The 13,168-nt window shown below is 52.6% G+C and overlaps 1 protein-coding gene across 3 annotated transcripts in view; it reads right to left on the bottom strand.

The window, feature by feature from the left end:
- The window catches only part of LOC124230981 (B2 bradykinin receptor), a 50,411-nt gene extending 37,669 nt beyond the window's left edge, over positions 1–12,742 (bottom strand). The window contains exon 1 of one of the 3 annotated variants that reach the window (XM_046647581.1): positions 12,322–12,742. In XM_046647581.1, the coding sequence (XP_046503537.1) occupies positions 12,322–12,449 (128 nt within the window). In that variant the 5' untranslated portion in view covers positions 12,450–12,742. The remainder of the gene's footprint in view (positions 1–12,321) is intronic. The other 2 variants (XM_046647579.1, XM_046647580.1) reach the window with 2 other exon arrangements.
- Between the last annotated feature and the right edge of the window lie 426 nt (positions 12,743–13,168).

The raw sequence follows: 13,168 nt of genomic DNA, 5'->3' as shown, positions 1-13,168 counted from the left end.
CAGGACTGGAGAAGCAGGGAGGTGGGGAAAAGCACAGGCATTCGCATCGTGCCCGGACTCGGGAGCCAGGCAAACCTGGGCCGTGTCTTGGCTTTGTCTGGCAGGATGAGCTGGGGCAGGCGTCTTGGTAAAACGGGAATCACTCCCCTGCAGAGGGTATTGTGAAGACTGGTGACATTGTGAAAAGTGCCTGCAGAATAAATGTACTTTGTTTGCACCTTTCTAAGCGCATTACAGATAATCCTCTGCAGTGTAGGGAGTAGTGGTATCGTCCCTGTTGTCCAGATGAGCAAACTGAGGCACAGCCAGCAGTGGAGTTAGGATTTGAACCAGGCAGAAAAAAACCAGGTATTTTTTAGTTATTCTTAGGGAGAGTTTTGATTGTATAAACAAGCAGACAGGTGATAAGTACATGAAATTCCATGAGCTTATCGCCCAGCTCCGATAGTCGCCAGCTCACGGTCAACCTTGTTTCTTCCATGCCAAAACCCGCCCCACCCCTCATGGAAGGTTTGACACAGATCTCACACGCCTGTCGTTCAATCTATAAATGTTCCAGGGTGCATCTCTAAAGGATAAGGACTCTTTTCAAAAAGTATAGCCACACACCCATTATCATACCGAAAAGAACCTAACAATCACTCCTGATGAGCACGGACTGTCCAGGCGGGCTGCCAGTTTCCAATGGTCTCGTACATTTCATGCTATTTTTTTTTACTGTTATTTTCGTGAATCAGAACCTGACTTATTTACATACTAAGTTGGTTGGTATGTCTCTTAAGTCTCTTTTCCTCTAGAGCTTTTCCTGGCATCTCTCACTCTGTCTTTTCTCCCTTCCAATTTACTCGTTAATGAATCCTGGTGGGTTGTTCTGTGCCCCCCCACAGCCTGGAGCTGTGCTGTCCAATAGCAATATACTGTGAGCCACGGAACAATTGCACATTTTCTAGTAGCCACATTAAAAAAAGGAAAAAGAAATCAGGCTAAACTAATTTTAATAATATATTTTTCACCCAGTATATCTAAAATATAATTTCAACATGTAATCAATAATCAGTGCTTATACTTCACCCATTCAACCAGATTATGAGTCCCTACTATGTTCCAGCCACCAAGACACGATAATAGCTTCAGTTTTTGAGGGCTTATGATGATTGCCAAGCAGCATTCCAAATGCTTTCCATGAATTAATGCATGTAATCCACATCCATCGCAGATGGAGATGTTACTATCCCCATTCTGCAGATGGGAAAGCAGAGGCATTGGGAGGTGAAGTGACTTGTCTAGAGACACACCACTGATAACTGGTGGAGCCGGGTTTTGAGCCCTGGAACCTCACTGCATTGTCTCTCTTTATAGTGTGACTATAGTGGCAGTGAGAGCTGGCACCTGCCCTCAGTTGTCTCCCAGGTGGTGGGGAGTTATGCCCAAGGGTGTGGGGCATGGGAGGTTTCCTGGGGGAGCCTCTATCCCGTCCACACACACCAGGCCATCTCAACTGTACAGCTTTTATGTAGAGACCTCATCTTCTTGGCTTCTCCACTAGGATGCCTGACAGCTGAAGCAGGATGTTGTTGGGCTATGACTGGTGCCATCCCTCTGGCTGGGTTGAGGGAGTTGGCAAAGTTAAATCTGGAGGCAGGGAGCCAGGGGGGAGCCAGGCAGGAGAGATGATGGCACCAGAGATGGGGGGGTGCAGGGAGGGAGTGAGGGAGGGAGGGGTTTATGGAGGAAGGGGGAGATGGAAGGAGGGGGAGATGGAGAGGGGGAGATGCAGGGAGGGGGTGGTGGGGGGAGGGAGAGACGGGGGAGGGGCGATGGGGGGAGGGGGAGATGCAGGGAGGGGATTCCAGAGAGGGTGAAGTGAGGGCTGAGCAGGGTTGATCAGTGGCCTTGATGGGGTAGGCAGGGGGCGTGGAGCAGGGGAGGGTGGCACTCTGGGTCCCGTGTTGGAACCTCCACCTGCAGGATCTCAGGTGGTCCCTAGGTCCTCAGAAGGCAGACAGGAAACCTCAGTAGTTCCTCTTGTTCCCAACCTCTGCTGCTCCTGAAGCCAAGATGTCAGCTTCCTTCCACGTCTGCCTTTTTTTCATTCTTTTCTTTTTTTGCCGATTCACAGCACTCCGGGGTCTATCTGTCCTGGTGTGGAAACTTGTGCTCAAAGGACAAATTCTCGGGACTCACCGATAAGCCCCTGGCATAGGGTAGCTTCTCAGTAAAGATTTTTTCAGTTAATACTCCCGGGGTCCCCTTGACTGCTCGCAGGAAGAAGAGTGGAACTGGAGTCTTTTGCTCCCTCTGTCCTGCCCTTTGCCCTGGGGGTCTCTGGACAAGGGTGGGCTTCGTGGGCAGACTGACAGGAGACAGAGGCAGCGGTGAGCTGGCAAATGTTAACAACTGGCTCTCTGGGGAAAAAAGCTCTGATGTGTAGCCTTTGCAGATTTCTGTGGTGTAAGTATTCCCACCATGGCTGATTTCAAGTCCAGTGTGACATGTCAGTGAGCTCACAAATTTCCTGACAATGTAATAATTGTCTCTAGGACCCTGGGCCCCAGCACACCATAGCCATGGGACTACCTCCTGCCCACTCCTTCCTCTACACAGGACAGGAGCCCTTCTAACTCCTGTTCATCCTTCAGATCCAGCTTAATGTCACCTCCTCCAGGAGGCCTTCCCAGGCCCCATGGAGTCCTTTCTGCAGAAAGGCCCCCAGCCCCTGTGCTCCCGTTATGAATGGTTCTCAGCACACTTTATGTAAACAGCTCACTTAACAGTCTTTCTCCCTGCCAGGCTGAGAGCTCTGTGACCGCCCCAAATGGCTCTGTCGTCCCCTCCACTGTATCCTCTCCTCCTAGCACTGGGCCTGGCCCATGGCAGGTGCTCAGGGAATATTTGCTGAAAGGATAAATAATATAATGATGAGGATGATGTTGACAGCAAATGCACATATCATCTGCCATATGCCAGCTCTGTTCTGAGCACATAAATATTAACTCATTTAATGCTCACAACCACTGCAGGTAGGCACTGACATCCCCATTTTACAGACAAGGAAACTGAGCCTCAGCAAAACTCAGCAGCAGAGCCAGGCCTGGGACGCTGTGCTAACTGCTCGCAGGTCCTTGGGCCTCCCTCCGTCCTGTAAGAAGGGGGAGCTCACAGCATCGTCCTCATTTCAATAAACAGCAAAACGGGCTCAGATTCCAGCGAGAGGCTTGTCACAGTTCAGGTAAAGGGCCTGGGACAAGGTCATCGGCTATTAAGTGAGCAGATGGGGTAGGATTCGAACTCATGTTTCTCAAAAGCAGAAGTGCTTTGTAAACTGCCAAGTACCACAGACATGTCAGAGCCATAGAATTTTCGAGCTGGAAGAATTGTGCCATTTAGAGATTTTTTTAGTCCAACCCTCACTTAACAGGTAAGGAAACTAAAGTTCTGAGAGGGAGATGACCTGTCCTAAATCCTGCACGAATGTCCTGGCCCCACCTCTGCACTTGCCACCACCCCACCATGCCGATTACTTAGCAGCAATGGGCACTGCACTTTACAGTTTATGCGAGGGCGGTCTGCACATCGGTGCTCTCCCTGATCCTCACAATTGTCCTGAGAAGGGCCTGTTATGCCTATTTTCACACGAGGGACCTGAGGCTCAGAGAAGTGATTCTTCCAAGGTCATAGACTCAAAGCGGGGACCCGGGTAACCACTCACAAAGCCATCAGAGGGAGGAAAAGAACCAAGAAAGAGCCGAGTTGTTCTTGGTCAAGTGTATAAGGCAGATCTCCCTGGAGGGGCCTGGAGGTTGGGGCTCAGGAAGGGCTCATGAACCTCCCCCCCGACCCCCGTCTGCCGGCACCTATGGGGCTGCTCTCTCAGAGCCCAGGGGCTTCTTACTAACATGATCTGTCCCTCTTTGGGGTTCCCACAAAGGTGCCCTGGTGGCCAAATGCCAGCCTGGGGCCAGGGCTGCCGGGAGGGCTGGGGTGACAGACAGACCTGGCTCGACCCCAGCTCCTCACTTCTCTCTGAAGCTCCACTTCCTCAGTGGCAAGTTGGGGATAGTCATAGTGCCCCCTGTAGGGCGTCGTGAGATGAAATGAGCGAGGGGGTCAGACACCTAGCCCAGGGGCTGGCACCCAGCCGGCGTCCACCCCTGGCAGCTGCCATCAGAGTTGTTATTGTTGCTGTTACTATTATGGTTATTATTAGACTACCCTGGGCCACTGACTCAGCATGTGCCTTTGGGCAGGTGGCTTTCCCTCTGCCAGCCTCAGTTTCCATCTGTAGGGCAAGGAGTAGGTGATGACACAGGTTATTTTGCAAGGTCCTTCCAGCCTGGACAGTCTGTGATTGGCACCTTTCTAAATCTGTCCATTCTGATGCCAGGATGGGTCTCACATTGTAGCAACTTTCTATTAATACGTATTCTAGTCATTGCTGTTTGCACGTGCGTGCATACACACACACACACACATGCAGACACACACAGGTGTGCACTTCTTTTTCTTTACGCCCATCCTGACTTCCGCATGGTCAGTCCTTTGAGCGTAGGGCAGAATCTTGCTTCTCTGAATCCCCTGTCCTGGCGCAACAGAGCTGCTCATTGAATGTTTGCGGAATTGCATTGCTCTTTGCAGTGGTGAGTTCCCTGTCACTGGAGGTATTCAAGTAAAGTCTGGCAATGTTTTTGGTGTATTTGGACCAAGATTCTTTAAATTCTATGAATTTAAGCACTAGGACTATATATGGCTGCCCCATCCAACACCAGAGCCCCCTTCATCCCTCGGCCTTTCGGGTTCAAGACACATATATTAAATTTGTATGATTCAAAGGTACTGGAGTGTATGTCAGGAGATTCACAGATCTGCTCTCCCTTAATTCTCCAAGCAACACTGTAAGAGGAGTACACTGGGTGTGACCTCATTCAATTTCAGGGTGAAAAATGAACTTCAGAGAGGTCACCACCACCCCCCAGAAGGCCACCCAGCTGTGAAGTGCAGAGTTCAGCCTCAGACCACCCAAAGCGTGCACTTATTCTATCCCATCTGACTTGCTTCTTGGGGCGGGGGGCCCGGGAGGGGTGAGGAAAGAAGGGGGAAGCATGGTTATCTCTACTGTGCCACCCTGCAGAGGGTCCGTGGTTTCAGCCCAGCTGGCAAGGGGTCTTGTGACCTGGTCCAGGGCTCAGAGGCCTTTGCAGATCGTGCCTGGGAGCGCAGATAAAGGGGTTTATCATTTCTGGCGCTAAAGGAAGTGGAAAATTCCTGTTTCCCAAGCAGGGCTTCAAGAAGAATTTCTGACATGCAGGAGCTTGCCTAGCCCCCTTGTATTTCACAGTTTGGGGACCAGAAACAAAAGCCTCTGAGATGCCCCACCTGGCCCACTGTGCCTCTGTGCCAGGCAGAGGCCCTGCTCCAAGCCTGCTGTGGGGTAAGTGGGGCCATGGTTCTGTGTCTCTGCTTCCTGCCAGGTCCCTTAACCTCTCCGAGCCTCTGTTTCCTTCTCCACGAAACGGGATGGGTTATTGTAGGTGCTCACTCAATATCAGGGGCACTATGAGTAGGAGTTTGCGTCTGATGCGATGCTAGCACCCCGTCTCCAGCCTCGGGCTGCCTGGCTCGATTCCTGTAGGCAGCTCTGGAGCCAAGACAACGTGAGAACGATCTGGTCTGCAGGTGTTTCCTGGGCCAGCCACAGACAGAGGGGCAGGCGGATAGTAGCTTGGATGTCTTCTCTGATTAGGCTCAAGCAGGAGAGGGCTGAGTAGCTCCCCAACTTGTCTCCAGAAAATTCCATTTTTGGATAATTCGGCAAAGCAAATCAAGAATGTAGAAAATGCCCTTTCCTTTTTGCTTGGGATTTCTGAAAATAGTCAAAAGGAAGAGAAAAGCCTTGTGCATGGAGATGCTCATCATCATTTAGAAGAGGAAAATAAGAAAAGCTGAGACTTTTAGGACAGGGTACTTGTTAAATATGTGAAAATGATGCTCCAAAGAGTTCATCAAAAAAGAGAATACTTCTGACATCATGTCAAGTGGGAGTAAAAGCTGGGCGCTGAACTGTATATACAACATGATAAGAAAAAATCTGGAAGGCAAGATACCAGATTATCACTGGTAGTGGCTGCCTTTGAGCCTGGGATCCTGGGTTGCTTTTGTGTTTTTTAATTCTTTGTGGTAGCCTCCAGTTTTTCTCTGAAGAACATGTATTACTTTGGTAATGAAAATATTTAAGTAAGCCAAGTGTTTTCTCCTGTTTGTTTAAGAATCGGGGATGAATTATGGGTTAGCTTACGTAAGAAAAATAATCAGCCAACTCATGCTCAAAGAAAGGACCTGCTTATGTGAAAACTGGTAAATAAATGCATAATCATGTTTTCATTGAAAACGAAATGTTTAGAATACTCGAACTGTTTCTTCAATGATTTCCTGTTTTCCTCAACCACCCATGCCGAGCAGGTGGATCCAGTGGGGACAGTGGGGCCGTGGGGACAGCGCCCAGAGGAGTTGCTGTCGAGGGAAACTCTGGGAAGACGGGATTTCCTGCCGGGCTGCAAAAGCCACTTGTTGTCACAAGGTTCAGACTGATTTTCTGAACTTGGTGTCCCAGTGAAACAAAGGAAAAGGACAGAGAAAATCCTTCCCCAGCCTCTGATCTTGATTTCCATTCACGCCTCTGTCCCCTGGGTTATGCTGTTGAGTGACTTTTTTCCTGATGGATGAGGAACTTTCACATGGAGTGTGTCTCACTCGTGAAGGGCCACTCTGAGTCGCAACCTGTTTCTCTCCTAAGTCTGCAGACGCTCCTCTGTTGGGTTTGATGCATTTGCTGCTGTGGAAAACCTGCAGCCAGCCTGACTTTTCTTTCTTTATATGTTTCCTTGGTCCCCCCACTTCTGGTTTATCTGGCTGCTTCACCTTGCCACCCTCTTAGGCCACGCTAAGTCCAGCCAGCTCTGGCCTGTGAGGCCAACCTGCTGTGTAAGGAAAGAGCCTGGACGAGGAGTCGCACGGGTGCCATTCAGATCCCAGCTCTGCCATTTATTAGCAGCGTGGCTTTAAGCGAGTGGCCCCCACTCTGAGCCTGGGCACTCCCCCTCGAAGGACTAGGAGCATTATCTCCAGGGGGCAGAGGTGCGGTGAGGACCCAGTGGGATCACCCTGGCATCCAGGATCTCATTAGCCATTGGCTCCCTTTCTTGCCTCAGGAGTAACTGTCACCTCCTCTTCCCCCCAGATCCAGGGATTGTCCTGTGAGGTGACTGCCCCCGGTGCCCCTACCTCCACCCCCTTGGCCACAGTCACCACAGTCCAAACAGACTCTCAGGAGACATTCCCAGGCCACTTGTGAGGAAAGTCCCTGCGGCTGATATTTATCCTCACGGTAAACACACATGTCCACTGCCCGGGGCGTGCAAGGCGTCCCAGCCAGACGAGTTAGCACCCAGCTGGGGCTTTGGGACTCTGCCCCAGCAGGGGAAGCACCCCCGCTCAGGGTTCAGGCTCCCACCAGCATCCCTGCGGTTGGCTTCTGAAGAAGCAGCAGAAGGAGGAATAAGAGAAGAAGCAGAAAAGGGAGAAGGAGGGGGAAGAGTGGGGACGGGGCCGAGGCACCATGGACCCGAGAGTCCATCTCTCCAGGAGCCCCGATACATTTCACAAGTCCCCTATTTTCCATTGCTGTGGCTGCCACAAAGGCTGTGTGCGGACCCCCTTGTCTGCAGGACCTTTCCCTGGTGTAAGCATACCTGGACCAGGTGTCCACACCCTTTTCCCACCTGGTCTGACTTTTCACCTCCCCTGTCATGTTCTTGCATTCTAGCCATTCATTTCTGGACATTTCTGGGCAGAAGGGACCCTAGAAGCCCCTTCTCTCACCCCTCGATTTACTAACAGGCAAAGTGGGCTCCAGAGAGGGGGACACTTGCGCCAGGTGCAGCCGAGAGGTGACGTCCCTCCCACCCCCGGGCTTCCTGGGAGGCAGCGCCCGTGCTGAGAAGGTGCAATTGCAGGGGTTCTGGAAGGACCCCAGGGACCTCCCCTCCGCAGTCAGGTGTCACCCTGCAGGCGTATTCCACGTGCACAGTAGATGGCGCTTCCCAGAACTTTGAGGTCCAAACCTGCCTCCAGGAGAGCTGGGCTGGGAGCCGCCTGAGGCCCCGAGTTCTCAGGGAGGGGGCCTCTGTCTGTGCCCGAGACGAGGTGGGAGGGGGCAGTGATGGAACCCCGGGAGGGGTTTGGGGGCTGTGAGGACGGAGGTCTGGGAGGGTGGGCAGGGACAAGTTTGCTCCCCTCAGAGAGCCCCTTGCTAAGGCAGTTTGTCTCAAAGTGTGGACGGAGGTCCCCTGCTTCTAAGTCCCTGGAGATATTGGCAAGTCCTGGGGCACCCAGTCATCTCAGCGGGAGTCCCAAGGGAGGCCCCAGCGTCAACATGGGGGACCTACACCCGGGTGACTCGATGTACAACAGAGTTTGAAAATGGCTGGTCTTCCCCCTTGAGGCCACATCCGCCCTGGAGTAGGCCACTTGGGGAACCCGCAGGAAAGAGGAGGAGACATGGCATCACGGGTGCAAATGACCGCAATAACAACCACAGGAGCGCTGCAGCTGCTCCAGGGCCCGGCACTCTACAGTTTACAACCCCTCATGAGACATCCGGCGCAGGCACTGCTGATTTTCAGGTTCGGACCCATGAGGCTCAGAGAAGCAAAGTGACTTGCCTTAGTTTGCTCAGCTAGCTAGAGAGTTTGGGTCTGGGTCTGGAAGTCAGCTCTCTGTGCCCCACCTCACAGCGCTCCACGGGCCACAGGGATCAGAGAGGCCCCGAGGTGTTGGGGGTGGGTGGGGCGGAAACCTAAAATCTGAGCCCCTAAGGGAGGTATGACAGGGCTCCTGCTGTCGCCGCCCAGAGATGCACGGCCTGGGAACATGAGCATCATGGGGGTGCCCTTTCTTTTCCCAGGAACCCCAAAACCACAGCGGCCCCACTGCAGGACACAGACAACCCTTCTGGTAGACCCAGGCTCTTGTTCCTGTCCCGTAGGCCATCCCTCCGCTGGGTGGGCACCTGTGGGAACCTAGCACCTGCTTGCCCCCCATCAGCACCGTCTGAGTTAAACCTCGCCAGGGTCCTAGAAACAGGAATGACTATTCCCATTGTACAGCTGAGAAAACCGAGGCTCAGAGAGCAGCCCTAGCCAGGAAAGCATCAGGATTTGAACCCGGAGCTCATGTTTGTTCCACCCTGCTTTGTATTCTGATGATTTTTGGGGAGGTTCACATTATTCTAGCCTCCAGAACCCCACAGATCCCACTTTGATGACAGAGTCAAAGAAACAGCTGACTTCGTGGGTTTGTTGTGGAAAGCGTGTTTTGATTAAGGAGCTGTGGATGTTTAGCTCAGGGAGGACCAATAAGGACCAGACTTACTCAGGGCAACTCCGAGAAATAGAAAGCGACCGTCGCTCAGGGGGAGGGGAGTTTAGCTTCAGTCTAAGGAGGGACTTTTTTGTTTTTTGTTTTTTTTTGGAGGAAGATTAGCCCTCAGCTAACTACTGCCAGTCCTCCTCTTTTTGCTGAGGAAGCCTGGCTCTGAGCTAACATCCGTGCCCATCTTCCTCTAGTTTATACGTGGGACGCCTACCACAGCATGGCTGCCAAGCAGTGCCATGTCCGCACCCGGGATCCGAACCAGCGAACCCCGGGCCGCTGAGAAGCGGAACGTGCGAACTTAACCGCTGCGCCACCGGGCCGGCCCCCTAAGGAGGGACTTTTTAACGGTAGAACTCTCCCGAAATAGAGCAACTGGCCTTGTAAGGTAGTGAGCTCTCCATCTCCGGAAGCATGTGCACTGAGACACTCAGGGGTCAGGGCGTCCCTGGACCGGGTGGGTGTTGGAAGTGACGCATTCAGGGTATCAAGTCTTAGTAAGTTCTGACCATTTGACTCATGGCCCTGAGATGCTCACGTGCCTTCTGATCTGCTCTGTGTGGCTTTTCTTTTTTTTAAATAGACTTTGTTTTTTAGGGCAGTTTTAGATTCACAGAAAAATTGAGTGAAAAGTACAGAGATTTCCCCTATACCTCCTGCCTTCACACATGCATAATCTCCCCTGCTATCAACATCCCGAATCAGAGAGGTATATTTATTACAACCAACGAACCTACAGGGACACGTCATTATCATCCAGGTCCACAGGGTGCACCAGAGTTCACTCTTCGTGTTGCGTGTTCTGTGGGTTTGCACAAATGTGTAATGACACGTATCCACCATGACAGTATCATCCAGAATCATTTCATTGCCCTGAAAATCCTCCGTGCTCCACCTGTTCATCCTTCTGTCCCCTAACCCCTGGCAACCACTGGTCTTTTACTGTCTCCATAGTTTTGCCTTTTCCAGAATGTCACATAATTGGAATCACAGTATGTAGCCTTCTCAGATTGGTTTCTTCCACTTAGTAGTATGCTCTGTGCGCTTTTAGTATCTGCTACGTGACCAATATTCATTTATTCATCCATCCATCCACCCATCCATCCATCCATCCATCCACCCAACCATTCAGACATTCAGCAAACACTGACCAGTGTCCTCTTTGTGCTGGCTGCCATTCTCAGTGCAGAGGAGGCAGCCACGAAGGCACAGACGAGAACCCTATTTTCATTCTGAAAACCAGAGTGCCCTGGTGGGCCCACAGGGCATCTCCCCTGCCTGGGGTGGCCTCTCCCTGACCACCTGGTGAGAAGGGAGCCCTCAGCTTTCCCCTCGCACCCCTCTGAACTTTTAATCTGAATGCAGTCACCATATTAGCTGAGACCACGTGGCCCAGCTATTTCCCCTGCTTGGTGCCCTTGGCCAGCGTCTCCTGAATTCCGCCTAATCCCCAGTCCTCAGTCTCACCATCCAGGCTCAATCAATCGAACCTCCCATGTTGACTGGTGACGGGGCCCGAGTCCCATTGAGGTTGAGGCATTTTCCTGGAGGCTGAGCAAATGGTTTTGCTGAGGTTCCGTCCCTGCCCTGAGACTCGGTTTCCTCATCTGTACCGCGAGGGGCTTGGAGCACACAGTTGCAAGGGTTTTGTGAATTCAGGGCCAAGCTGGAATGATACCCGGGGGTCCTGCCTGGGGAGCCAGCACATGCTTATTTTCAATGTTTGCCAAAACTCCTTCTCCCGGCTATTCCCTAGCCGCCCCCTGACTCCGGCCCCAGGCAGGGAAAAACAGCAAATCCTTCTTTCCAGCTTGTGGGGCTCCCAGTTTCGGAATGTTGTCATCACCCAGCATCACCATCGTCTCTCGCTCAGAGAAGGACTAAGAGGTGGGTTGGCCCAGGGGCCCCCGTTGTCCACACCTGGGCCAGAGCTCCCACATCCTGCACCCTCGGGAACCACAGGCAACCTGTGACTCAGGGAGGCACATTCTAACCTGCCCAGGAGAGCAACACCCACCGCCCACCCAGCCCAGGCTCATGACACTCCCTGCCCTCAGCTGCTCTAATAATCGTTACCATTTATCGAGCACCAACTGCATATGTGGCGCTTCATAGGCATGAACCCGTTTCTATCTTTGCAACCACCCTGCCAGGTCATCTTTATGGCTCAGGAAACAGGGAGAAAATAATTTGCTCAAAAATGTTACCCAGGGGACGAGAGCAGAGCTGGGATTCCGACCCAGGGCCAGATGCAAAGCCTGTGCTCTGAACCAGCACACCTTTTATCCTTCCGTCCCGGACAGCCAGGTCTGAGACAGGAGGGACGAGAAGCCTGAGTTGACATTTACAAACCTCCTCCCCGCTGCAGTCTGATCTAACCCCCGCCACCCCAGGGAGCAGGCGAGCAGAGTACTTTGCAGACAAACTGAGGCTCAGAGACGTTAAGTAACTTGTCCTGCCTCACACAGGGCCCGTGAGTGGCAGAGCCATGAGTAAAAACCTAGATTCCAGCCTCTAAACCCCACGCCCACCCTGGCTGTACCACACGTGCTCCTTGCTGCTTTAGTCCGAGGCGTCCACCCCGAATCTATAAAAATCAAATCACTAAGTCGCTCACACAAGTACACACATGCTGTCTGTCACCTCGATTCAGGAAGAAGACAAACATAGAACAAACAGGACAACTCCTCCTGTTCGGGTCTTTCCAGTCACTTGTCAGGATGAGGGAAGGAAGGGAACTTTCCACAAACTCCCCGGGACCCGAGGAAAACTTCTCCCCCAGCCCAGGAATCAGCCCCTGTGACACCCACCTGCCGGCCCTCCCTCGGCGCTGGGACCTGCTGTCCTCTGGCAAAAGTGAGGCGGTGGCTGGACCAGCCCCTGCCCAGCACCTACCTTGTCTGAAGCAAGCCGCGCGCCGGTCTCGGTCCTTCCCTTGGTCCAGCGGGGCCGCCCGACGTCCCTGCCCCTCTGAGAAGCCGCCAGAGACGAGCGGAGTTGGAGTGGCAGCAGGAACAGCTCATCTTTCAAGGGCTGGGCGGTGATGTCATAGCCCTCCTGGGCACTTCCTCCCTCCACCTCCAGCCTGGCCCCGCAGTCCTGCCCAGTGCCGAGCCAGCAGGCTGCAGTGTCTAGGACCCAGGGCTGCAAAGTCCAGGTGGAGTGGCTGCAGCCGCTCAGGGCTCTGCCTGGAGAGTTTGGTGAGCCACACGGAAGGTTTCCAGATTAGCCCAAGCAATGTTCTATTGTGTAGACCGGCCGCTGCCCACTAGAGCCTCGGAGTGGCTATTGTGTCATGTCCTCTGCTGCCGGTCGGCCAGTCCTGGATTTCAGTCCCACAGCTGTCACTTTCCTGGCTAAGGACCTTGGCAAGTTGCTTAACCTCTCTGAGCTGTGAAATGGAGCTGATGGTGACAAATCTCTGAGGGGGTGTGGTAAGGATTGACAACCGCCTGCCACGGATATAACTCTTCCTCTGTGTCAGGCACTTTCCTAAGCACATAAATCCATCAACTGGGCTAATCCTCACAGGAACCAGGCGGTCTGGCTCCAAGGTCCGTGTTCTTAACCACTACGCTATCCCCTTTCTCAATTAGATGAAATAGTGGCTGTGGCTAGTGGATGAGTAGCAGGTGGCTCCTAAATACTAGTTTTCTTCCTTCTGGCAATGAGGTAGGTGGCTGGCCCACTCCATATGTGAATAAAGTTGTCCAATATAACGTGTATTGCCACCATTATTTTC

Source organism: Equus quagga, chromosome 20 (genome assembly GCF_021613505.1).
Source record: "Equus quagga isolate Etosha38 chromosome 20, UCLA_HA_Equagga_1.0, whole genome shotgun sequence".
NCBI lineage: Eukaryota > Metazoa > Chordata > Mammalia > Perissodactyla > Equidae > Equus > Equus quagga.
This window is presented reverse-complemented; position numbering and strand designations above follow the sequence as displayed.